At 57.7% G+C, this 24734-nt stretch overlaps 1 protein-coding gene across 1 annotated transcript in view; it reads right to left on the reverse strand.

Moving 5' to 3' along the window:
* Positions 1–18215: 18215 nt before the first annotated feature.
* LMF1 (lipase maturation factor 1) overlaps positions 18216–24734 on the reverse strand; it is a 205341-nt gene continuing 198822 nt past the window's right edge. Inside the window, exon 9 of the mRNA XM_026083289.1 lies at positions 18216–20221. Within this exon, the coding sequence (XP_025939074.1) occupies positions 20047–20221 (175 nt within the window). The 3' untranslated portion in view covers positions 18216–20046. The remainder of the gene's footprint in view (positions 20222–24734) is intronic.

A 24734-nucleotide genomic window follows, 5' to 3' on the forward strand; every position in this document is an offset into this window, starting at 1 on the left:
AACCTCCCTTGTCCAATCAATTATATAATAACAGAGTTATTCCATACGTGCTGCTAAGGGGGGGGGGGGCCTTCCTCCTGGTGGATAAGGAGAATTTTAAAAGCAGAYCAGTGAACTCGCACCGACCACTGGCCCAAGGTCAGAAAACCTCTACTTGGGAAYGATAAGGTGAAAAAAGGAGAATCAGAGCAAAAGGCAGAAAAAAATGCTTGACAGTAAGAAACCCTGAATACGCTCAAGGCTGAATATATATATTGTTTTAAAGCAAAACTACACAGTTGCATGTAAGGAGCCATACAGCTGGACGAGCCATCACCCCAGCACCTATTAAGATATTAAGGCACGGTGTCTGAATCTCACGCACTGATATTTTTTTCCCGGGTTAGAAACRGTGCAGGTTTCTAGCAGCAATTTTCACACAGCATCCTGGCTCCCTTGGCTTTCTCTCCACGGCTTATTTTCCTTCTCAGCATCAGCATCTAAACATCTGGGTCGTGGTGGAGCTCAGAGCTGGAAGCRACACAATATAGTGAGAAAGGATGTTTTTGTGCTATTTCCAACCTTAGCAGAACAGAGGACTTCAGAAACCCCCTCACAAAGGCGGCATTCTTCCTCTCGACTACTTTAAAGAGACGGCTGAAATCCTCCGTTATCTGCCCATACCAGGGTTGCACAAGACAGAGACGATCGAAAGGAGGGGGAAGGGAACCGTGAAGAACAGGGCCAAGGGTTTTTTTGTTTGTTTGCTTGTTTGCTTTAGTGTCTTTTGGTTAAAACTGTAATTCTGGAGCAATTCCAGCCTGCTCTATACTTGGGGCAGACAGGGGCCTGCAGTGACTTGCTAAGATCCCCACTGACATTTTTCTTCCATTTTTTTTCCCCCCCTCCTCCACAAAAATTTCACCTTCTTGCTGAAATGTTGAGCTGGAGCCGATTTTTGCCAGGGTTTTGGAAGAAACCTCGCTCCTCAGAAGCACCCAGTTTGGGTAGGAAAAAAAAATCTGTCCGCTCCCGAGCTCGCTGCACCCGCGGGGCGATGCAGGACGCAGGCCCGGCTCCCGCGGGGGCACGTGGGCTCGCGCTGCCGCCGTCCCCGGGGGAAGGGGCTTGGGCCATGCCAGGGATGTCCCCGGCTCTGCTCCCGCGCTGGGCAGAGGACGCAGCGCCGAGCCCACGGGGCAAAGCCGGCGAGTGGCGCGGGAAGCCGCGACGCTCCCCTGCTCCAGGTACCGGGACRCCGAGCGATGTTGCTCTCGCACCGTGTCCCCTTTTTGCCGGCTGCCTGAACGAGACAGGCCAAAGAACATATTTTATCATATACATAATCTCAGAGAAACAAACCCTCTTACTCCAGATTCCCAGACAGTACACTCAGCATCCTCAYGCTACTGATGTAATCTTGGAGCGAGGTCCCCTGGGCCCATCCGCGCTCATCGGGAGCTGGACCGAGACCGCGGCTTCAGCCCTCTGCGTGCTCGTGGAGGTGGGTCGTCCTCCCTGGAAGCCCCTCACTACTGCGGCTTTGGGATGCTGCCGGGCACGTTTTACGGACCCGTTTATACACTGTGCACTTGTGGAGTCCCCCACGCACCCAAGGGAACATTAATAGCTCAGCAAAACTCTCTGCTAATGCTGTTCTTGCTACCCCTTGTGCTCAGCTGCAATAAGGATTAGCCATGGACAAGACCGAAAGGGGCCTCACCAGCAGCTTCCTCAGGTAAATTTGCACGAGCAGGTGCCACCTTTAACACTGAAGCCTTTGCACTTAACTAAAAGCACTGTAAGCCAAACTCAGAGGCGAGGTAGAACAAGTGAAAGGCAAGATAAGTCAATGGAGCGGCGCCAGGCTGCATATTTGACCCAAATTGCTTAAACTACAGCTGGTCGAGTGATTCACTGCACACAGTTATATCAATGAGCTTGGCCTGGCTTTCTGTTTGCGACTTGTCTCCGGAGAGACCGAGGGTTTTTTTGTTTTGTTTGTCTGAACGCCTTGGTTATTCGGGGAACCATGACACAGACTGTGGGAACACTGGCCGGCTCTTCCTCGAGAAGATGCACATGATGGAGCCGTATTTGGACCTGGCTGCTCGAGTCTCCTGGGACCATTTCTGTTCTGGGCCTGACCTCAGGAGCGTCTCTCACGCCTTCACGCGACACATCACGGTGCTCCTCGGCTGGCTGCACGAGGAGGAGCAGCTCCATGGCCAGGGGAGKTCCATGAGATGCACGTGGTGTGCAGATGGAGGAGAACATAATGTTCCTGAACTAGCCGAGGATCCTCCAGCCCAGTGTCCTGCCTTGGTCAGGTACCACTGGAGCATCAGGATGGAATGAGCATGGTCAGGGGCTCCCTAAGCTGGACGTGCCTGGAGGCAGAGTAGCCCACGGACATATTCACGAGGAGGAGAAGTGCCCGTGATTTCTTTCCATAGCACAACCCACCTGCCGCGCGGGGCCTCCTGCCACGCTGACCGGCCGCACCGTGTTTGAGCCACTTGAGTTTGAGCGTGGAATATTAACTGAAGTCCATAAGCTCCCTCAGCTGGCCCAGCTGTAAAGTTGCCTCTGCATTAAAGAGAAACAAGCCCCAAATACTTGAAAGATAAAATCGCAACCTGGGATCAATCTTTTCTCTTTTGGAGCCAATTTATGGGAAGAAAAAATCTGTCTGACTTTAGGAGCAGGCTGATGAAGGAGATGAGAACAGTTAGATACCATCTGAGCTGCTCCGTTGTGCCCTTGCGGGCTGAAACCGGCTCATTTCTCTCAATGAAATTTCCATAATGCGGATTACTACCTTTAGGCATTTTGGAAATACAAAACACAAACACGCTGCGGGATGCTGGAGTCCCCCTGCGTCCGTAAAGCCTTCACCGGGGTGSGGAATTGCTGCCTCGCCTGGACCACAAACGTCCTCGGTGATGGACCGATACCACGGAGCATTYGCATTCACTCACATCTGTAATGCGCGGCTTGACGCGTCCTTGCTCCTTCTCGTTCCAAGCATGTTTTTCAATTAAAAAAATGGCTTTTTCATGAAAATGGAAATTTTCGCAGGAAACAGCCCAAGCCACTGAAACTTCCCCTTTCTGTTCCGACATTCGAAATGCCTGGGACTGAAATTTTACTTTTGCGGCAAGTAAAAGCAGAAGCGTTTTCCCCTTGGTCTTTTTTGACGCTTCGGAAGAAACGTTCTGAAAACAAGACTGCGCGAACGAAGTCAGGGCAGGTCAGCACCGAAGGCACCGCGACGCCGTGGCCGAGAGCTGCCCGGGACGCCGACAGCCCCGCGTCCCGGCTCAGCGCAAGCGCGGCTCGTTTTCGGGGCGGACCGAGCCCTCCGCCGCCTCGGCGCGGTGCCGGTTCCCCCCCTCGCGGAGCTCGCCCACGCGTCGAGCGCTGGGGCAGCAGACGGCAAACCGGCGTGAAAAAATGCTGCAGACGAGAACACAACGAAACGCCGCGCAGTCGCCTGTCCCTTCCGATTCAGGCTCTGGTCGACTAAATTGTTATTGAATAAGGCAAGCTGCATCAAAAATGTGCGTTGATGAAGTGCAGCAGGGGCTCTGGCAGCGTTTCCCAAGCTCCGCGAAGGTTTTAATCCCCGGGCTCTCCGAGCCACTGCGCGACGTATGCTTTAAAGAGGATATTTTTTGCTCCCTGGTATTTCATGGATGTTAGATTTTAAAGACTGCTGCCAGCTTCGTTTAGGCCCAAAACGTTGGTGTCACTTGGGGGGACGGGGGGGGAAGGGGATCGGTACCTCACCGATTAAATATACAAATGTTTCCGGAGCAACCTCCAAGGAAAGGGAACCAGCCCGGCGACTGAGCCTGCGGGCGGCAGGCGAGGAGCAAGCGATGCTTGGGAAACGGCAGCTCCCTCCCCGGAAAGCCAGCCCGCCTGCCGGCTCTCGTGGCCCCCCGCCGTCTCCGCGGCGCAGCCGGGACGATGCCGACGCCGACGCCGAGGCGTTAGCGATCTTCCCTTGCGCATCCCGGCAATGCTGCAGAGCCCTGTGATTTAAACCCAGCCTGGCCGGTATCCCAAACATCCCGAATCGCACCCGAGACGGCGGATCCCTCGTGTGCAGAACTCGCAGCGCTTTGCGAGATCGACGCTCTTACGCTCGCCAAATTAAGAGCGACTTTGCTAATTAGCCCTGCTTCATCCCAAGGAAACTTTCTGCTCTGTTTGGTTCAGACCGGGCCGAAGCGACTGATATCTATCTGCAGCGGTGCGGGAAAGCCCTGCCGGCATCTCCCGCCTAGCCGGGGCGAGACTCGCTCGGGGGGATGTTAAGGGCTTTTGTTTCCAGGAGCTGTCAAAGCCCTCACCTTTCACAAGCACGAAAATGGCCGGGGGGAAAAAATATACGAGTGGAATAATAATTTTTAACTCATAAATCTGAACTCGTAAATCAAGGGCTGAAGGAGCGGTCGTTGTAATGTCTCGTGAGTTAACGTTGTAGGTTTTCTTTCACCTGAGGAAAAGGAAAAAAAACCCCCCAACCCTCTGCCCCTCGGCTCCAGGGATTGCTATAAATCACCTTAATGTTACAGTCTTGCTCTTAAATAGGCCAAAAGCATGAGCGTGGGGAACAGAGAGCAAAACTGGGGAGTTCTAAAAGCACAGTGCCGGGAAGAAAGCTTTCCGAAAAAAAACCCCAAACCCCAACCAATCCCTCCCTGCTTTGAACAGCGGAGGGCAAATCCCGAACTTCGAGCAAGGCTCCCGAGGGGCCGCGGCTGCTCCGAGCCGCTGCTTCCACGGGATCGCAGCGACTTGCGAAGCTCGGCGCGGTGCCGCACGTTCGCCCCAAGGAGGAGGAGAAGAAGAGACGCGGCCGCCGCCGAGCCCGGACACCTCGGCATGAGCTCGCCCGAGCTGCGGCCACCGGCACCTGAGCCGCGCCGCAGTCCCGGCCACCCGCCCACCGACCCTCCTCCCCGCCACTGATTTCCCCTTCGCCGCGTATTTTACTGGAAATTCAAGTCCCTTTGCATTTTTCCCAGGGCTCGGGATGAAAAATCCTTTATCGGAGCCCCCACTTGACTCCAATTAGTCGGGATAACAAAGCTTCCGCTGTTTGGGGATTATGGACAAACGTTCGAGGGGAAAACGGCCCATTAAAATGAAAACAAAAAAAAACCCCCCTGACGTTCGGCAGGGCGGAGGAGGCCCAGAAAACACAAATTCCCAGCTTTTCGCTGGCGTTTCGGTTGATTAGCCTGCTCCAGCCGTTCCTTTTCGCCTCGCTTTTTCTCCTCGCCGGGCCGGTTCCTCAGCTGGGGTAAATCAGCGGCAGCCGCCGGGTGCCGGGAATGCTGGGCGCCGGGAACGCTGCCGCTGTCCCCCCGCCGCCGAGCGACGGCGCGCGCAGACCGGCACCGAGCGGAAGGACACGGGGACACGCATGCGCTGGATTTGGCGCCTCCTCGACAGGAAAACAAACGTCCGAGACGCCCCAGTCCTCGAAGGCATCTCGAAACCCGAATCCTTCAGAAGCGCTACGGATTTTCGCGGCCTCGCGCGAGTTTTGAGCTACCCTTCGACGCGGTTCCCATGGGCTCGCACCAGCTCGGGCGTGCTGGGCTCCCACCCGTAAAAACCGGCTCCATGCAGCTGCAACCGCGGCACAAAAGGACTGAGAAGCATTGAGAGCAGCACAACTAATTCACTGATAACTCGTTAATGGCGTTTCATATTTTTCCCCCCGGCATTTTTTTCTTTTACATAAAAGAATAGGGGGTAAAAATGAAGCATACTCGATAAAGGGCAGTAAGTGTTATCCCTAAAAAAATAAAAATAAAAATAAAATAAAAAAAATAACAGAGCTTTTTTTCTTTCGTAGGTGGCTCGGACAGCTGGCTCTTTAAATATTAATCAGGGTCTCATTGAGATGCAAATACGTTAGCAGCAAATAATGCGCTCGCAGCTGCACGGCCTCGGCCCAGCCCGGGCAGCGCGTTCGCCCCCTCTCCAGGCTGAATGCAAATACGCGAGGACACAGGTGCAGGGAGCGGACGGCGAGCGAGAGCCCCCTCAACACGACAATTTGTGAGCGATGCTCTATAGAGACGAGCCGGAGCAATCTTTTACCACTTGACAGTATCTGACCACCGAACAAGGTGTTAATCTTATAATTGTTTTGTTGACTGTTCCCTAACGCAGCGTTCCTGGCCTTTTGCCCTGACACTTGGCCAGTTAGAATCAACTTAACTGACAAGTCGGACCCGCGCCAACCAATCAGCGATAAATTATTTATTGTTCCGTCTCCAAAATAACGAGTAAACAGGAAAGACGGGGCATCCCGTAGGGAGAAAACCGGTTCTGAGACGCAGCGGCGGAGCGGTTCCCGCGTCGGGGCTCTCTGCTGCGGGGATGCCGCACGGGTGCCCCCCTCCTGCCCCCCCGCTTCCCGCGGGAACCGGCTCCGCCACGGGACCGAGCACCCCGGGATCCCCTTCCCTGTCCCCATCGCCGCCCCCCGCGTGGCTCCTCCGAACGCCCCGGCCGCCGGAGCGCGGGCAAGGAGGGAGCCGCCACGGGCCGCGCAGCGCGGGAACCGGGGAGGGCGAACGCGAGCTCCCCGCCGCCCGGCCAAATTGGGGTGCGAACGGCGGAGACCCTCAAAAAAACCCCCAAATAACCTTGAAATAACCGGAGGCAGCAGAGCTGCGGGCGCAGCAGCACCAGCGGGGTTCAATCCACCCGTTTTGCTCTTTCCTATAATTTGCCGTCTCGGCAGGCCCAGGGCTCCGCGCGTCGGAGAAGCCGTGGTGAGGGCACCGAGACGGGCTCCTGCCGGCACGGTGCGGCGCCTTTCCCGGTACCAGGGAGCGCAGCTGGGAGCCTTTCCCAGCCCGGCGCGGGGCCGCAGGTGGCTGCCGCGCAGCTGCACCCGGCGCGCGCCCCTCTGGGAACCAGAGGAAATTCACGGGAAAACCCCGGGAATTCGAGAGAAGCAGCGAGCCAGCTGCGGGGGGGGGTGGGAGCTGCTCGAGGGGTCCAAGCACGGGGGCACGAGGCCGCCTCGGCTCGCCGGGAATGGGGCCGCGCCGCGTCCTGCTTGGCGTTGGGCTCTGCAGACCCTTGGGGCTGCCGCCGGCTCCCGCGGGAATCGCTGGCGACGGCCGCGCTCCGGCCCATCCCTGAGCCCAGGCGCCCGCCACGGCCGGGACGGAAGCAGTGCCTGTTCTCCGGCAAATTCACGATAGCTGTTTGCAAAGAGCCCCACGGCCTCGCTGGGAACAGGGAGGAACTGCCTCTTCCGAGCTCCCCTTGGGGCTTCGAGGGTGCCGTCCTCGGGCTCCGGGTGCAGCTCTGCATCCGGGATGCTTCCCGGCGGGATGCTTCCTGGAGGACGGGAGGGGGTTACAGGCAGGCTGGCGGCTCGTCCGAGCCCCGGCTGGCGGCGGTGGCGGCTGCTCCTCGGTGGCTCCACGCCGCACGGAGCCGGGGGCACCCAGCGCCCCGCGCCAAGCCAGCCTCAGGAGACAAGGTTTCGAAGAAATGCCGGAAAACACCCCCCCCACCCCCAACCCAGCCCTTATTTCTGGCCAAAACACCGATTTGAAAAGTAAACCTCCGGAATCGCGTGCACGGGGCCCAAAGGTTTCCAGGCGGTTCCCTGTGTCCCGGCTAGTGGGGTTCCGCGCACTCCCAGCGGAAAGCACGTGGATGCCACCGGCACGCTCACCGCCTCCGGCTGCGGCCAGGCACCCGCGAGAGCCCAGCCCCGGCCCTGGCAGCCGCTCGGGCTAAGCCCCCTTGCACGGCATTTTGGGCTAAGCCTTGCAAAAGCGTCTCAGCCTTTATAAAAGCTACTTTATTGCAGGAGATAAGCACACTTACCTTCTGCCTTATAAATCTGCCTTTTATTCGCACAGTTTACTCGCCTTCCTTCGTGTTTCAGCATTGGCCATAATATCGTTATCGCAAAATCAGGGCCTGCTCCTGCAGCGGTGAAGTCGGGAGGGTTTCACACCTTGCATATCTTTACCGGGAGCAAAACCACACCTAGAGGCTGGAGCGGGGACATTTTGCTCATGTCCCATCTCCGGGACTTCGAAACAGCAGCCGGAGCTAAAGCGGGGCCTGGGAGATGAAGACCTTTGCCAGCAAACTGCAGCCAGCTAGCGCACAGCGTTGCTGCTGCGGTATTGGGACGGTACCGATCGATGTTGGTATTTATCTATATTGGTATTAACCAACACGCTGCAACAGCCTTCTTGCACGACATCAAATGTCTGCGCTCACAGCGTTCGACCGCTTCGCCAAGAGCGCGCAAGCGTCGCCCAGCGTGACGGGCAGGAGGTCGAGGACGTGCTCCTCGGCCCAGGGCACCGCTCTGCCGAGCGCTTGCTGGCTGCGTAGCTTTTTACCCCAGAGCTCGTTAAGGAACAAAAGCGTGGGACGGCGCGGGCGTCCAGGCTAGACGGAGAATAAACAGGGGATTAGCAGTGCGGAGCCCCCGAGCGAGCGCTGGGCTCTTTCTTCCTCTGCACGTGAAACCCTATTCCTCGCAGCGGCCGCGCACGGGTCCCCCACCAGCTGCGAGCGCTTCTTCCCCTTCCTAACGCTGCAGCCATCGATACCGTGGCCAGGGCCCGCTCCCGAACTCGAGTTCAGGCCTGCTTCGCAGCTGGCGAAAATTAGCCCTTGCAAGAGCCGAGCTGGCGTACACATGCCGGGGATCCAGCCCTCGGGCCTCTGCTTTAATTCCCCTTTTTTTGTGCATGTGGAAAAACACAGGCCAGGCAATGCCTTAGCCCAGGGCGTGCAGCCGGCTGCGCGGGGCGGCGCAGCTCTGCTCCGGCCCGGCTGGGTCCCCCCTCGGCTCTAACAGGGCGAAACTCCCCCCCGGATCAAGGGGCAGCAGCTCTCCAATGCCGCTTCCTAAAATGCACCAACTGCGAGCAGCCTGCCTGGAGCCGCAACACGATCTGCTGGGATACGACCTGCAAAAAGGGGGGGGGGGGCAAAAAGCAAAGGGAAAAAAAACAGATTTACGGGCAGAGCGAGAAAGAACGCCCCGAAAGGCTTTAAAGAGCTTGGAAAACACACGCTGAAATTTTGAAAATGTTAAATCAGTTCTAGCGTGCGTGCTGGGGTGCAAAGACGCCCTGCTGCGCAAATCCCCGCTGTCACGACTGCACGCAGACAAAAGCACGAAACCAGGAGCCAGGAAGAGCAACATCCTTGCAAAGCGGGGAGGCGAGCGAGCGGCGCATCCGCCCCCCGGAAGCTCGCACTGCAAAACGCATTTGCGCTCTGAATGGGAAGAGTGAACTGCTTGAAGCTTCTTGGGGGACAGAACATTACACAAAAAATCAACTGGAAAACATCAAACTTCCATTTTGGAAATGGAAGACAAAACCAGCTTGAAACAATGAAATCCATTTTTTTTTCCCCCTTAGTAAAACCAAACATTTTCTCTTAACAGGAGAAGAAAAAAAAAAAAAGTGAAGCAATTCACTCGGACTTTCCTCTCTTGGAAATGATTTTGCGAATGGCACGTTCTGCCGAAACTTTGCTGTGCCCTCGCTTGCACGCGGAGAGCCACCGGGAGGGGAGGCTTTGCGCTGGGCTAGCGCTCAGTACACGCTCGCGTGTGTTAGCAAAATGGGACGTTCCCCAGCCGCGCTGCCGGGACGGTCCGATTCCTGACCGTGTATCGCTATTACGGGCGAGAGCTGGCGCCACGGATGAATTTTCACGGCAATGGGAAGGCCATATGGTAAATATTTTAAAGCATTCTAATATATACATCCCTAAATGCTTTTTCAGATGATCAGATTTTACTTGGTTAATCAAAGTTTGTGTGTGTATAAACAGCAGACATCTGTCATGCATAATATATATATTCCCCTGCACTCGAGGGTGCAGTTTATCGACATGAGCCAGCATTGCTCTCGCTCCAGAGATGTTTTTTTGCATTTTTCCCTGTAGACGCCCCATGCAAACCGTCAGTTCCCTGACGTGGGAGCGATCGCGGCAGACGTGCGACCCCGGAGCCCAGCGTCTGCAGGAGGACTGCGGCTCCGCTGGGCTCTACACGTATTTTGCTCCACTCGCAAGCACCGAGTTTGCAGGTTTTAAAGATTCCCGACCCAGGGAAGCTGGCCACGGAGGTGTCCTTGTGCCGCCGGCAAGAGCTGGTCCTGGCCTTTGGAAAACCTGCAAGCTCAGCAGAGAAGCAGCATCAGACGTTGCTAAAAGGAAGTTAGGACCCACGTTTAATTGCCCGGCGTCTGTTCCCGCGCCGGCACGCACGCTAGAGTTGATTTAACGCTTTCAAAATTTCAGCGCGTGTTTTCCAAGCTCTTTAAAGCCTTCCCGGGCGTTCCTTCTCGCTCTGCCCGTAAAGCGGTCGGCGTTTTTCAGGAAGCGCGAGGCGTTCCTGGAAACGTCTGGGCGGCGTGCGGTGCCCAGCCGTAACCCTAACCGCGGGACGCCCGTGCCTGAAATCACCCGGCCCGGCTCAGCGCAAAGGCCGGTTCCCCGCTTCGGGTCCGAGGTGCCGGGGGAGGCTGCGCGGCCCCCGCGCAAGCCCCCGTCTCCTCCTGCAGCGCAAAGCGATGCGCCCCGAAGCAAGGCGCCCAAGCCGCACCGGCAGCCCGGGCGCGCGGCGGTGCCTCCTCCGCGTCTCAGCCCGACGCTGCCGCTGCCTTCCGGGAAAGTATCCCGTCCAGGCCGCTCCGCGCCTCGTAGCGAGCGATCATTCCTTTTTAAAGCACAACGAAATAAGAACCGTTCCCATAATCACCTACTGGATTTTATCAGCGTGTTTGGGTTATGCTTTTGCCCCTTTGGCTAATGCCTAATTGATTCTTTAATCTCTACAACTTTTTTATTGACTGATACAAGAGCTATTTAGCCGATCGGCGGCAGGAAAGCAGCCAGCAAACCCTCGGAGACCCGCGACGCGGTGCGAGGATGACCTCATCCGAAGCGAACACTTTATTTGATAATCTATCACTTATTTATTATTCCAAGTAACTGCTTGCAGGTGGTGTGATTTTAGCGTAATTGTTTCAGCAACGGTTACACACACGGAAAGGCTCAGCGACGTGCAATCTTATCCCGAGCAGCTACCGCGGAGGAAGCCGGCTCAGCCTCCGCTCAGAGGGGAAAAACCCTGCGTTTAAGCGGCGGGAAGGGCATGACAAAATCCCACTAACTGCCGTGAATTTAAGGCAGGGACTAACACGCCGCCCTTTGCTCCTGCTCCCGGAGGGGGAGAAAGGCTGGGAAAGCAGGGGAAAGTCTGATACTCTCAGCTGCAGAGCACGTTGGGATTCAAGAGCGCTTCGCGGAGAAGGGAAGAGCCCCCAAATTCTCGCAGCCTAAAACAGGCAAAATCGGACCAAACGGAGTATTTTGGGCAGCAACAAGGTACCGCGGCATGGAACCGGCCGGGATTTGGAGTCCAGACAGCTCAGGCTGCCGCTTCCGACGTAAAATTCCACATAATGGAAGAAAGACGGGTTTGGGGTTTTTTCCTGGGAGCCTCTGCAGGCTGTTTTTTCCCAAAGCTTCAGGTCCCATCCCGTCCCGTCCCGTCCCGCGCCGCCTCCGCACCGGCCCGGCGCTTCCTGCCGCGCGCCTGCCGCCTGGCAAACGTGCAGCCCCGAACGCGCGATGCCGAGGAGGCGGCAGGGGGAAACAACCCGGGTCGTAAATTTGACGGAGCGAATCGCAGCCATCCTGCAAGGGGCTTTTAAGATCCATTAGCCCTGCATTAGTCTCCGAGAGTTTTGAGCTAGAAACCCCCCAGGATTTAAGCCACTTAAAGCATTTTCCCAGGGAGAGCGGGATGCGAGAAGAACGAGGCAGGGATCGGGAAGCGCTGTTAGGAGGAGATGGGTTTCTGGGTTTTCTGCCTCGTATTCTGCCCGATCTCTTCTAACTGAGCCAACGACCTCACCGGAGGAGGAAAACGGCATTTGGGCTGGCAGGACACTATCAGCAGCTCCACGCCTGGCCCCCGCCATCCCTTCCCTGGATGCACATCCGAGAGCGAAGCGAGAAAGTGCTGCCGCTGCTTCATTTTCAACCCTGCCTGGAAAAAAAAGGAGGGGGAGGAATCATTTTTTCATTAAAATAAAAATCGATCCATAGTGAAAATAGACTTCTAATGGGAAAAGTTGAGTGCAAATGGAAGCTTTTAAGGATTCTTTTGACTGACAATAACCTGAAGACCCTCCAGGAACTCCAGCCCAGAATAATCAGATTAAATGAAAACTAATATACGATCCTGAAATTCATCCCATGCTGGTCTAAACTTATAGCAGCTGCGTAATTTAGCCTACAGGTTTCTGCCTCATGCCCAGCAGTTCACACTGAATTGTTTAGCCAAACTTAATCTGCTGGGAAGGAAAAAAGCTCTTTCCTTTAATATGTATTAAAGTAAAGCCAGCTTCTAAAAGCAGTGCGGAGTAGGGAAGGCAGAGGAATATTTTCTATGGGAACTTGCAGACTGATGCTCGCTTACTTTAAAATGAGTAAGTGCAACTTGTTAATGAATAGGAACAAGGAATTATATCCTCCGGATAGGCGTAGTATAGGTCTTTGTGCTGATGACATTAGGATTTCTTTGCACGTACTGCCCAAAGACGTGGTGCAGGGGTGGCTGCGGCCGCGCAGCTGGCGCGGCATCGCTGACTCCCAGCCCCTTTTCCTGGGAACGGCTCCAGCGCCGAGCACGGCGAGGGCTCCTGGCCCTCCCGGGGGGGGGGTAGGTTTTACATCCCACCTCCCGGCTCCCCCGGAGAAAGGCAGCCCGATGCGATGCCCTCGGCGCTCGCTCGCCGGCTCGGTAAAATGGAAAATCAGTCTGAGCGGGCTTATTTTATAAAAGGAAGGATGTTGGTTTGAGGGATTTGGGGGGGGGGGAGGGCAGATGTCCCCTCCGTGTCCACTGCGCAGCGTAACGATGATTTAGTGGGGAACGTCTCCGTGTTCCTGGAACGAAACCAAACAGAACAGGAACGGAGGTGCACCGCTGCCTTCGGCGGTGGCGCAGAGCACTCGCATGTAGCACTAACTCGCTACTGCTAACGCTGGTGGAAAGCTCGGCCGTCTCGGCAAGCGACCTTTGCCGTGTTTGGAAACAGGACTTTAAAACACAAATTCATCATTAAAGATTTCCCAGCTGAGCCTTAGGCTCCTGCGGGAGGGTAAACACGTTGCGTATTACCACGCGGCGCAGGTTTCCGCTTCACTTCCCGGGGCCGGCCCTGCTGGAAGCCTTGGAGACAGGGAGATGATCCGCAAAGCTCGAGAGCCCCCGCAACTTTGTATTTACGAGGGTTTGGGCCAAAGTGTCGCCCGTCAGGCGAGGCGATAGCGCCGCTGAAGGACCCAGCCTGCCCGGAGGCCTCCAGACGGCACAACCCAGCATCCCACRCCGGCATGCTCCCAGCCTCCGAGGAACAAATCCCGGATAGCAGGAGCCGGCAGCGGGGCCGCGCGGGGCAAAGCGCCGACCTCGGTGTGACGGGCGGGCGCCGGGGGCAACCGCTCGCCGGGGAAGATGCCGGCTTTGCACGCTCCCCGCAGGGACCCGGCACCGGGAAGGGAAGGACACACCGTCCCTCTCCCRGGTATCTCCTCCCCAGCCCTCTCCGTGCCTCCCTTGCTCCAGCTTTCTCACGGTTCCGTGGGTGACAGTCCGGAGGAGATGCGAGCCCAAGGTGCGGACCTGCTCTGCGCTCCCAGCCGAGCCGTTATCCAAGCATGCGGACAGAGGCTCACGTGCCTTCCGGAAGAGGCAGTCGGAATGTCCCAAGGGTCAATAACTTTCATCTGGGGGGGGAGGAAAAAACCCAACACTGCTGATTTCTGATGTGACCGGCTCTTCCGGCAGCTCCTAGGCTGGGTGCCCGCGTTCCCGGGGTGGGAGCGGGTTCGTCGCGGTCGCTGCAGCCCGCGCCGCCCTCGCTTCCCGGCGGATGGGCCACGCAGCCYGGGAGCCTCCCTGCTCTCAGGCCCCCAGGGACCCACCTGGACCTCAGGAGAAGCAGCAGGAGGGAGTCAGGCAAGACGAGACGAGACGAGACGCCGGAGCGGCGGAGGAACGCGGCAAACCCGGCAGAGACAGCGGAGTYGTCCTGGGAGGTTTCAGCCCGCGGGAGTTGTGACCGACGCACCACGACCCGATGCCGYGAGCTGCCGCGCCGCGCGTCGGCCCCTCGTCCCCGCTGCCCGGTGCCGGGCGGGCGTCCCTCAAAACACCCGAGGAAGAGGAACTCGGCCAGAGCGGCCCTCAGACAGAGTTATCTTCCCAACGGATTTATGGCGCGCTGATTCGGGAACGCCGCAAAGCTATGCTCGCCGTGTACGGCTCGGAGAAAAAAAAACCTCTCCAAGAAAACCTCTCGTCAACAGATAACGCAATATGGTTCCGATTTCCTAACCCCCTTCTAAATAATTGTTCCTTTTCTTTTTTTAAAATTCTGTCCAAGGGAAACGTTTCTAATTTAATTGCCTGCCTGCACCTTCCTCGCTGCCTTTGAGTGCGTATTATCTTCCAGCCGTTACTCGGGAGCGGAGCGAGAATTTTCGATTTAAAAAAAAAAAAGAAAAAAAAAAGGGAAAGAAAAAGGCTTAACAAGTACAATGCACCGCAACCAGGAATGTCAGTGCCGGTCTGGGTTCCATTATCCCTGACCCAGAGGTTGGGAACCAAAAGAAATTAATTAAAATGGGGGGGGGGAGGGGGGGGGGGAAGCAAGCGCAATTTGCTGCCGGTGACCGGTCTGGGCGCGCAACGCCCGTGGGACGTCGGTTGGCACCGGCACATGGGATGCGTCGGAAAAGCCGCATTCCAGGGCGTGCGCCTTTCCGCCGGGAGCCGGAGCCCCCGGCTGCGCCGGCCCGCAGCGCCCGCCCCGTGTGCCGCCGTGCCTCGCGCGCCAACGCCTGCCGTCGGGGCGGGGGGCGGCTGGCCGGAGCGGGCGCAGGAATGCTTTCCCGGGACATCTTGTTCGCATTAGCCCCGGGAGGAGGACGGGAGGCGGGAAGCGCGGGGCGGCGGGAGGCCGCGGGAAGCTGCTGGCTGGCCGGGGCGCCGGCAGCGCGAGGCACCTGAACTGGCTGCTGCAGCGGCCCGCGCGGGACCATGGAGGGAAGCCGGAGGAGCCGGAGAAGCGCTCGGCGCAGGATCCGCGGGAGAGGTCAGGTGCAAAGCGAACGGAGCCGTCTCRGTCTTCCGCACGGTGAAAAACGCTTTGGTTTCCCATTCGCTGGAGACTCCGTAATTCTGCCAAGTTCAAGAGAAGGCAGACGACGTGCGGTGCTCTTAACTCACTTACTTTCCTTAAAAAACACTGCCCAAGCGCCCGACGGACAGGAGGTGCCCGAGGCCCCCGGAAAGGTGGCCGGGGCGGACAGTTGTGCAGCCCTGGCTGCGCGCGTTTGACCCCAGGGATAAATCAGGGCCGCGYGGGATGGAAAAACCATCCTGTTTCAGGCAACATCCGGCAACGAGCTCCGGCGCTGGCGCACGCGGAGGTGCTCGGCGCGAAGCCGCCATGCAGCAGGGACGGCGGGCGCTTGCCGCCTGACCCTCGCTCGCTGTTTTAATGGGACCGTTAAATCCGGAAGGCCAGGAGCTCGGCGGAAACATCCCCCGTCCCAGGTGGAGAAGAGCCAATTCCCACCCGCTGGAAGCCCGGTCCCTCTGGAGCCTCCCGGAGCCCGTGGACGCGGCCTGCGGCGGCGTTCGCCCTCGCCCCTCTTCACGCTCATCGGAACAAGCTGTTCCTCTGCTGTTCGCAGGAACGAGCAGGGGAACATCGGTTTGGAGCTATGGCAAATATTTAGGAGAACACAATTAAGTCATAAATGTTATTTACAGTTTGGAGAGCCCTATACGTTGCTCCAAGCCTGCAATTAAGCTATTTGCCTCGGTTAGCGCAGGCCCGGATAACGCACGGGCCTTTCCCAGCGCCCGGCCAAGCGCGCTCGCAGCTCTCGGYGACGCACCGGGCGCCCCCGGCCCGCCGCGAATGGGGGCTGCGCGGCTCCGGGACACATCGCTTGCCTCCAGCCAGCTCCCGCGGGTTTGGCTGGGCTCCAGCTAGAAACGGCTCTATTCCGGGGGCCGAGCCCTCGGCTYGCCCGCGGAGCGAAGGAACCCATTTTGCAGTGATGCCCCCTCCGCCTCTGCAGGCAGCTCCAAGGAAGCATTCCCGCAAACGCTGCCGCGCGGCGCCACCCGGCCTCACCTTGCTCGCTCGCTGTCCATCCGTCCGTCCGTCTGTCCATCGCCTTGGCCCCACGGGGGGGTCTCCACCGGGCTGCGGTGGCCGCGCCGGGGCTCGTGCCGCGGTGGTGCTGCACCCAGAGCCGCGCTGTGCCGGCCAGGCCGGCTGCTGTTTGTGTTTTTTAACGCTTTTAGGAAAAGAAAAAATGGGTAAAGTTCCCTGCGCTTATTCAAGAGCTGTTTTCTTTAACCCCCGCCCGGGCACGTCCTCCCCTTGGGTCCGGGTGGCCACACAAGGGTGTGAAACGGCATCTCCCCGGGCTGGCACCCACCTTCCCGCATGCCACCGCCCCGGGCTCCCCCGCAGCGCCATCCCCGCGACGGACCGGCCTGCGAGCTTGCTTTCCCCGCTTCGGAGACTTTTCCTTCAATATTAYGTTGCTTCACAGAGCATCTTGGGCTGGGAGGGGACTGGACGGACGCGGCCACCAGCCTCCACCGTCCCCAAGCCCCCCTGTTCTCGCGGGGCTTCGGAGCAGACGACTCTTGGGCCCCCGCGCTCCCTCCCCGGCAAGGCGGAGGGCAACGGCGCTGGGGAAAAAATCCCGAGGGACCAGTTTAGCCAGGCGGGTTCGGCTCTTTGCGGAGGGCGGCGCGGGGCCGCCCCGTGCTCCCCTCCGGCTGCACCCTGCCCCGCGCCGTGCTCGGCCGCGGGGCGGTCCGGCACCTCCGCCAGCTCTCCAAACACGCGGATTTCAGCCCCGGCGGCACGGACAGAAAGAAGCAGTTATAAACTCCCAGGTTAAGCAAACAGGAAAAAAAGCCCAGCCCAGCGCGGCCRCGCTGCCAGCCCCGGGCCCGCGAACACAAACCCCGTCTGAAGGCGGCCGGGCTGGCGTCAGCCTTGTTGACTCCGGCTGCCTTTTCCAAACAGCCCCTGTGTCCCGGGGAGCCCCGGGAGCGTTGGCCCCGGGCGCTGCCGCGGGGATGCCGGGACGCCGCGGGGCGAAGCACCGGGCCAAGCCGCACGGGCTGTGCTCGTCCTTGGCGCCGCGCCGGTGAACCGTGCAGCCCGCAGGGCAGCGACGGCTGCGAGCTATTCCGGGCGTCTCGGCAAACCTGCGGCATTTCTGCAGCCAAGCCCAGCGCGATGCAGTTACATGCATCAGGCGGCTGGCTTTGATCTGCTCTCCCCTTCAAGAAAAAACGCCCGCCGGGCAGAGAAACGAGCTGACAAGCACTGACTGTTATAAACAACGACCCAGGCCGGTTGCCTGGTGCTTCCGGACGCCGTTCCCGTTCTGCCTGTGCTCCTTTTCCCCTCGCCTCTGCGGCTGGCACTTTCCAAGCAACGTCCCCGCGTGGTGGAACAGCTTGGGGCCATTGAAAACATGCACSGAGGGGAGAAGAGGGGAGACCCCCAAACGCGGCGGAATAGGAGGGGAGGAAATTTGGGGTGCGTTTCCGGGATTTAATCTCGTCTAACCCACGCGTGGTTCCCCTCGTCCTCTTCCCGAAGCGCAGCCCGGCTGCTCTGCCGCGCGTTCCCCGGGGGCTGAGCGCAGGTGACGCCTCCAGTGCCACCTTGCCCTGCTGGCGAGGACTCCGTGCGGCCCCCCCGCCGGGGACACGGAGCTCAACCCAGCCGTTACCCTGCGGTYGGAAGCCAGCGGGCGGCTCTTTGCCAGGGCGACGGAGAGGGTAGCGTCAGGACAGGTATATCGGGAATAAAGCAGCTTTGACGGCGCTGGGAGGCAGCCCGGTGCCTCGAGCCCCGTGTGGAGCCGGGCGCTCGCGCTGGTGGTGCAGGCGGGGAGCGGGTGGCGGAGAAGCACCCCGTGCCGGGACCCGCCRGTCAAACCCGCAGGGAACGCCGTGCCCGCTGCGGGGAGCAGCACGGAGCGCCGGAGCACCCCAAACCTCTCCGGGCGCCTCTGCAGGGCATCGCGCCACGCGACCTAAAGCAACGCCTTAAATAAAAACTAGCCACACCGGGGACTTCGTGGGCGCTCCGCCAGCGCCAGGCAGCACGGCGGAGACCGGTTTATTTAGGGCACAGCGGCGACGCGTGGCACCTCCGCGCAGGGAGCACCCGGGTCCCATGGCATGGGGCAGACCCCAAACGCCGCGCACGGCTGCCGCACCGTTGCAGCACTCTGCCGTTGGGGCCGGGCCAGGCCGGCGTGGACGCGGGCACGTCACATCTCCTTGACGGAGACCGTGACGGAGGAGCTGGCAATGCAAGGCAGGGAGCGGAGGCCCCCGTTGCTGTAGCCCGGTCTGGGGGAGCCCCACAGGTCTCCCGAGCAAGGAGAGCCCCGAGGGCTGGCTGCCCTGAGCCTCTCCAACTCGCCTGCCAAGGCATCCGGGGCGGTTGCAGGTTTCCAAACGTGGGAACGCAACGAGGGATAAAACAGCGATGGCCCGTCCRGAGGGCAGGGACTCCTCCTGTCCTGGATAGAGGCTCAGGGACTGGAAGGGACCGTCCTTACAGCCCAGCCTGGGGAATTTCAACCAGCGATTTCTGAAGGCAACGTCCCACTAGCTCCTCGCTGATCAAGAGGATGGACAAAGCAGAAGCTCCAGGCTTTGGTATAAGTGTTGGAAAAAAGCGAAGCACTCAGAGCCGTGACTGAAGGAAATTCAGCTATGACTCGCAGCACAGCTGCGCTGGGGCTACGCTGCCCGTGAGCTCCTCACCTCGCCCGGAGCACGGGGACGGAGGGCTGCAACACGCGGCGAGGCGGCCCCACGTCCTGCAACCCCGCAGCCGCCCGGCTCCCCTCCTCGGCTAGCGGCGCCTGCCCTCGCGCAGGTGACCAGCGCAGTCTGCGGGGACAAAGCTCTTGCTCGGGCTGGGCAGAAAGGGCAAGTTCGGAAGGAAATACTCGTTTTCTCCTTGAAYGCGGTGTTGCAGTCAAGGACTTGACAAGCCCCTTTGGAAAGAAGACACTGCAGCCTGCTTAGGATTGGGAAGCGTCCGCTTTCCGTAACCCAAACCGGGAGGGACCCGCGAGGGACAGCAACCCAGAGCACGCTCCGCATGGAGCAGGGCAGAGCGGGTTGTTAGCGTATCCCTCTCATTGCCCACAGGGAAGCGTTTCTGGCACCGGCACTCGGGGAACCCTTTGGAAACGCTGCATGTGTGCTCGGCAGAGCTGTGCCGAGACCAGAAACACCGAGACGGACACGGCTCCTCACGTCGCGTCGCTCGCTGCATTCACGCTGAGCTCTCCACGTTGCAGAGGCTCAGGTTGCACAGGTTGCAATCCGCATTTAAGCTCTGGGAGACTCGAGTTTGACCCTGAGAGCTTGCAAAGCAGACGGAGATGAGAAAGGGAGCGAGAGCTCTGCTTTGTCTTTCCCCAAAAAGCACATTTTGTAATTTTCGATCCCTTTTGAGTTTTACCTTCCTGATAATAAATCAAAATTGCGGAGTAACTGGACCTATGAAAGCCCACTTCATAAATGCTTGTTGCAGATCTGCAACGTGTAAAATTAGGAGCATTCATTTGACTCCATACTGGTTCACCTTTTTCTTGACTCCGAGCTGATGATTTTCTAATGGAGCAGAAAGACTAAACAAATCAATCATTAGGCAAGAACACGAAGAGAAAGACAAACAGAAGGATGGACAAAGAACCAGAAAGAGGAGAAAAAACCAGACCACAGCAGCAGGTGGACACGCTGGCTGGAAACCTACCGCAAAATATGTGTAAACAAGGGCACGTAAAAAAATACAGATAGAAGCAAGAACTGTAATTTATAACGAAGCCGACCGCTCCTGCCTTCCGCAGCCGGTTGCCGGTGACCTTGCCCGTTCGCCTCCGTCAGGCCTGCGCGGGGTGAGGCCAGCTCCTGTCTTCGTAAAACTTCTGCAGGCCCTGGAGATTCACGGGGGGGAAGTAGGGCCCGATCCTCTTCCGAATCCACCACTTCCCGTCGCCAGCGTGCTTGCCTCCCGGCCGGCTAAACTTGTACTTGAAGTGCTCCGCTCTGATCCACCTTGGGAAAAACAGAACGCAGCCGGTGAGAGCGGCCCYGGGGCAGCGCGAAGGTCCGCGGCGGCGGGGACGGATAGCACGGGAGGAAGGTGGTGGCGGTTCTTTCTAGTCCCCCGGAGCCGGAGCTCCTGAGCCTTTCCCCAGCGGCGCGGAGCAGTCGCCCCGCGAGCACCCGCCTGCGCCCGCCGCCCCTCGCCGGCTCCGGGCCCCGCGGTCCGGGGGCGCCTGTGCACAACCCCGGCGGCAATGCCAGCGCCGCCTCGGAGCCGAGCGTGGGGCAAAAGCCTTGCCGGCTGCTCCCAGCGCAATTCCGGAACGTCRCGCCGGGCAGACGAGCTTTTAGCACACCGCCACTGCGCGCTACCCACCGCCGGCTCCCACCCTGCACACACCTCTACAGCCAAGCGTGAAAGAGTAATAATAAAACCACATTTTTTTCCCCTCTTTTCTGCCAGCAACTGCGGAGTATTTGCGCAAGCGGCATTCGTAGGTAGAGAGCGCGGCGCCGCCAGCGCAGTCCCCCCCCCCGGCACCCCTCTGTCCCCACCCCAGCCACCGGCTGTTGCTTTTGCTCCGCAGCTTATTAGCGAGGCTGAGAGCGCATCTGTTTTCAGGCCGCCCTGGGAGTTGACAGAAAAGGAGATTTTAAAGCAGTGCAGAAAGAAGCATTCATCAGCCTCGCGAAACACATTCGGAGGCTGAACGCACCGCGTGGTTCGGAGGTTTGGTCCCACTTGATGTAGGGCATGCTGACAAGAGACGGAGCAACACCCCGGGCCTGCGGAGCTGCGGTCCCTGCTTGCGGAGTGCATCGCCGCGTTTGCTGGATAACTTCATAAAATAACCCACAATATAAAAATGTCAAAGTCATGTCAATGCTCATTTAAGCCTGCTTTGCTTCACTACTAAAATACAAACCCCGCTACTGAGCAGGGCACCGCGCTCACACAGCTGCTCGTTCCCATGGCTGGAACTTGGGCTGCCATAAAGTTAGCTCCTACTGCTAAAATAATTAGGGACAACTCCTATATRTTTGCCATTAGCTCTCACCTTTGTAATGACGGCACTCGAACGCGAAGCAGGGGAGATTGCGGATGACCGGCAAGACTGCGGCCCAATTAAAAGCTCTGTTATAATCAAATGTTGACACCTCAATTTGAACCTTGATGGGTACCCAGATGAGCAACACAGAAACGATTCTGCTAACAAAACACATTAACGTGGAGCTGTTAATCATGTCCATCCCTTGCGGCCGATTTGCAGCAACCGACAGCATAATCCGCTTCCTGACTGTCTCCTGCCTGTGCAAATAACCGAGAGAAATCGGACACCTTGATGTTTCAGCCTCCTCTAAGGAAAAAGGGGTGATCCAAGAAAGCCCAGACTAGCGTTTTTGGAGCTACACTGAGACAGCTCTAATGCAAACAAGGGATGAGGGGCCTGATGCCAAGCGAAGCATGGGATGAAGGTGTTCCCCCGTCCTGCACCTCTCCCTGGCTGCCCCCTCTCCGGTGGCGAAAGCCGGGGGACACCACGGGAACCGCGTTCTCCGGGGCGGCGTTCGCTGCCCGAGTGCCCCGCGCTGCCGAGGGGCCGCGCTCGCCGCTGCACCGAAACCTGGATCTCATCACCGCACATGCTACCCTGCAGCTGCTGCTTTAATTCTCTTCAGGGCCATTTTTACGCCCTCTCTCCCCCCTTTTCTGAGGCTGGTGAAAGTCAAACGGGGGCTGAAGTGTTACTCCCACAGTGTTTACTTCGCAGAAGCACAAAATTTCCTGTTCGTAATTAGAGCATTACTGAACAGCAATGGTTACACGGGTCCAGGTAGCCTGCAAGCTGTCTGAGACAGTTATAGATTTAAAAGCTGTGCTGTTGATTGTCTTCTTGAGTTCAGAAAACACACCCATCTCCCAAAAAAGCTTCAATCTGCTCGTACCGGCTGTCTAGAGAGGGGCAGGCAACAGAGCTTCAGCTGCCGCTATCCTGAATGCCTGACGCCAACCAGGGAGGCAGAGGCCACTCAGTCAGATCCTCCCGAAAAYCTGGGAAAACATCAAAATAGAGGCACCAACACTGCTGGTGGAGATGAACCCTGCAGGACGTACGCCATCGGCGTGCCCGYGGGAACGGGACATGGCGCGCTCTAGCAAAGGCAGCGCTGGAACGGGACGGGTGCTACTGAGCTTCCGGCTGGTTTTGTGTCAATCCCTCTCCTGCTCTAAAGCTCCTTCCACCTGCTCCTGGCCACACTGTGGCTCTTGGGGGCTTTCTTCACTACCTGACTGCATGGCATTGACCACAGTGGACCAGGTCGCCATGCACCCCCACAATGTACATTTAACAGTATGCCCCACTCGGAGGGAGCTATCTGCAAAACCCCATCTGGCAAAATTCCCATGTTATAGATGGGGACGCAGAGCACAGAGACCAGATGACTTGTCTGAGGTCCCAGGGGAAGGCTGAGGCCAACCTAGAAGATCTCAGGACTCTGCTCAGACATAGAAACATCTTCCCCTTAACTCCAAGGCCTGTCCAATAAGCCCTCTGGAATGAAAATTTCCTTGTCCCTTTCGAATGGGCTTGCCTGCCTAGATTAAATAATATCTATCATCTGATTTGGTATGATTTTTCCCATATGTTCTCTGTCTATTAGAATGTTTGCTATCAAAGGCATCGGCATGTAAAACTAGAACCGTGTGAGCATTAAAGCAACCACATGCAATTGAAGCTGCATTTTTGTGGCATAAAGTTTGCCTTTCTATCTGAGTACGTTTCAAGCTCTTATGTTCAGAGTCTAAATAAATCTGAAAATCCCCCCCAAGCCCCCAACCTCTAAACTCAGCGATCCTCTTGTCCCACGCCATGTTCATGCCACTTCTCCCAACCGGCTCTACCTGAGTGGCGAGCTCAGACGTTGTGAGTGAGGTCTTGCCCGCTCTAAGGCAGGACCACGAGCCCCATGGAAAACAAATCTGCAAAGCTACTCGGTCTGCAGAGTTACAAACTCTGTGGAGCCTGAGTTCTTCCTGGATCCGAACTACTCGCCCGACGGTGTGAAAGCTCTGCCGGCTGCAGCCACAAGGCTACGAGACACCACAGCCCATGGCTCTCTGCTTTCCTGCACTGCTATTGCTTCCCTAGGACTCCAGATCTGAAAGCCTCAAGATCAATGAAGATCCCAAAGAGCCTTCACAGTGCTGCAGCAGCCAGCATGGGCTGCAGGATGGAGAAACTGCAGAGGAAATACCTCTGAATATCAAGGTCCTACAACGGTACTACAGAAGCTCGGCAGTCAGCTTCTCCGTGCCTTCCCAAGGTTAAGTGCTATGCAGGAAAGACGGAAGAACTCAAGAAGTGTAACATTTGTGAATCTTTCTTTCTAATGCTCACTGAGGTAAAAGCTGCAGAATTTAATACTCACGAGAGCCTTTCATTTCAGGGATCATAGAGTTTACAAGCTACCCCAGAATTTATAATCTAGCTGGGTGCCTCATTTTGGAGTTTACAGAATTTGCAAGCTCCTCCAGCGCAGAATCACCGTAACTACTCCTTCCTCCCAGTATCTGGGGAGCAAACATGCTCTTGCAGTAACACGGCAGAAGTATTAACGCCCTGGAGTCCATCATTTCAGGGCTCATGGAGTTTACAAGCATCAGTTGGAGACCTGCACAGCTTGTAACTCAAGCGAGACTCGCACATACGTGGTCGCCCGCAGATCACGAAATTGCCGTAGGCTACAGCTCACTTCATCATAAATTGCTTGTATTTTTTGCAACTTTGGGACTCGTGCAAAGACATACTGGCTGGTGGAAGAGATCCAAAGGCTTCTGAGGCCTCCTCTAACCACARGAAATTGCCTGCATGCATGAACCTTGCTTGCTGCTCTGAAGAAAAGTGAACATCTTCAAGAAGGTCAGGAGGAAGCTACTTGATTTCAGCTGCACTAAAAGGAGACTAATGCCACCGGTGATCACTCACATTAAGAGAAGGATGAGCAGTACTCGTGTTTCAGAGAAGACGATCAGGAAGCTCAGGAAGGACGTTCTTTGTTTCCCAGGATTTATTGCGCGAATGAAAACTAGGAGCTACTCTTGACTTGCTAGGAAGCATCAGGTACCAACTACTGCAGCCAGGTGGGAAAATAGCTCGGAGGAACCAGGAGCCCGAGCCAGCTGAGTCCAGGCGACGTCCCTCCCGAGACACCCATGGCACTTGAGCACTTGAGAGGCAAGTAACAAGATACGGTCAGATAAAGCGGGCCAGACATTTAACCTCCAGGAGACACCAAACTCTCTCTGCTAGTTTATCTTAATAACCACGGCGGCTCCGGGGACGCAGAACAAGGAATAAAAGCCCCGTTTTGGCAGCTTCTCCCCAGCACCGCGGCGGTGCCGGGCGGAGGAGCTGCAACACCTGCCCGGCAGAGCGGCGCGGGCCGTCTCGGCGCGGGTGCTCCGAAGGGGGAGGACGCCGAGGGCCGCGGCGAGACGAGCCCGCGGACGCCGCGCGCC

This window comes from Apteryx rowi, unplaced genomic scaffold (assembly GCF_003343035.1).
Source record: "Apteryx rowi isolate R43461 unplaced genomic scaffold, aptRow1 scaffold_6, whole genome shotgun sequence".
Taxonomy (NCBI): domain Eukaryota; kingdom Metazoa; phylum Chordata; class Aves; order Apterygiformes; family Apterygidae; genus Apteryx; species Apteryx rowi.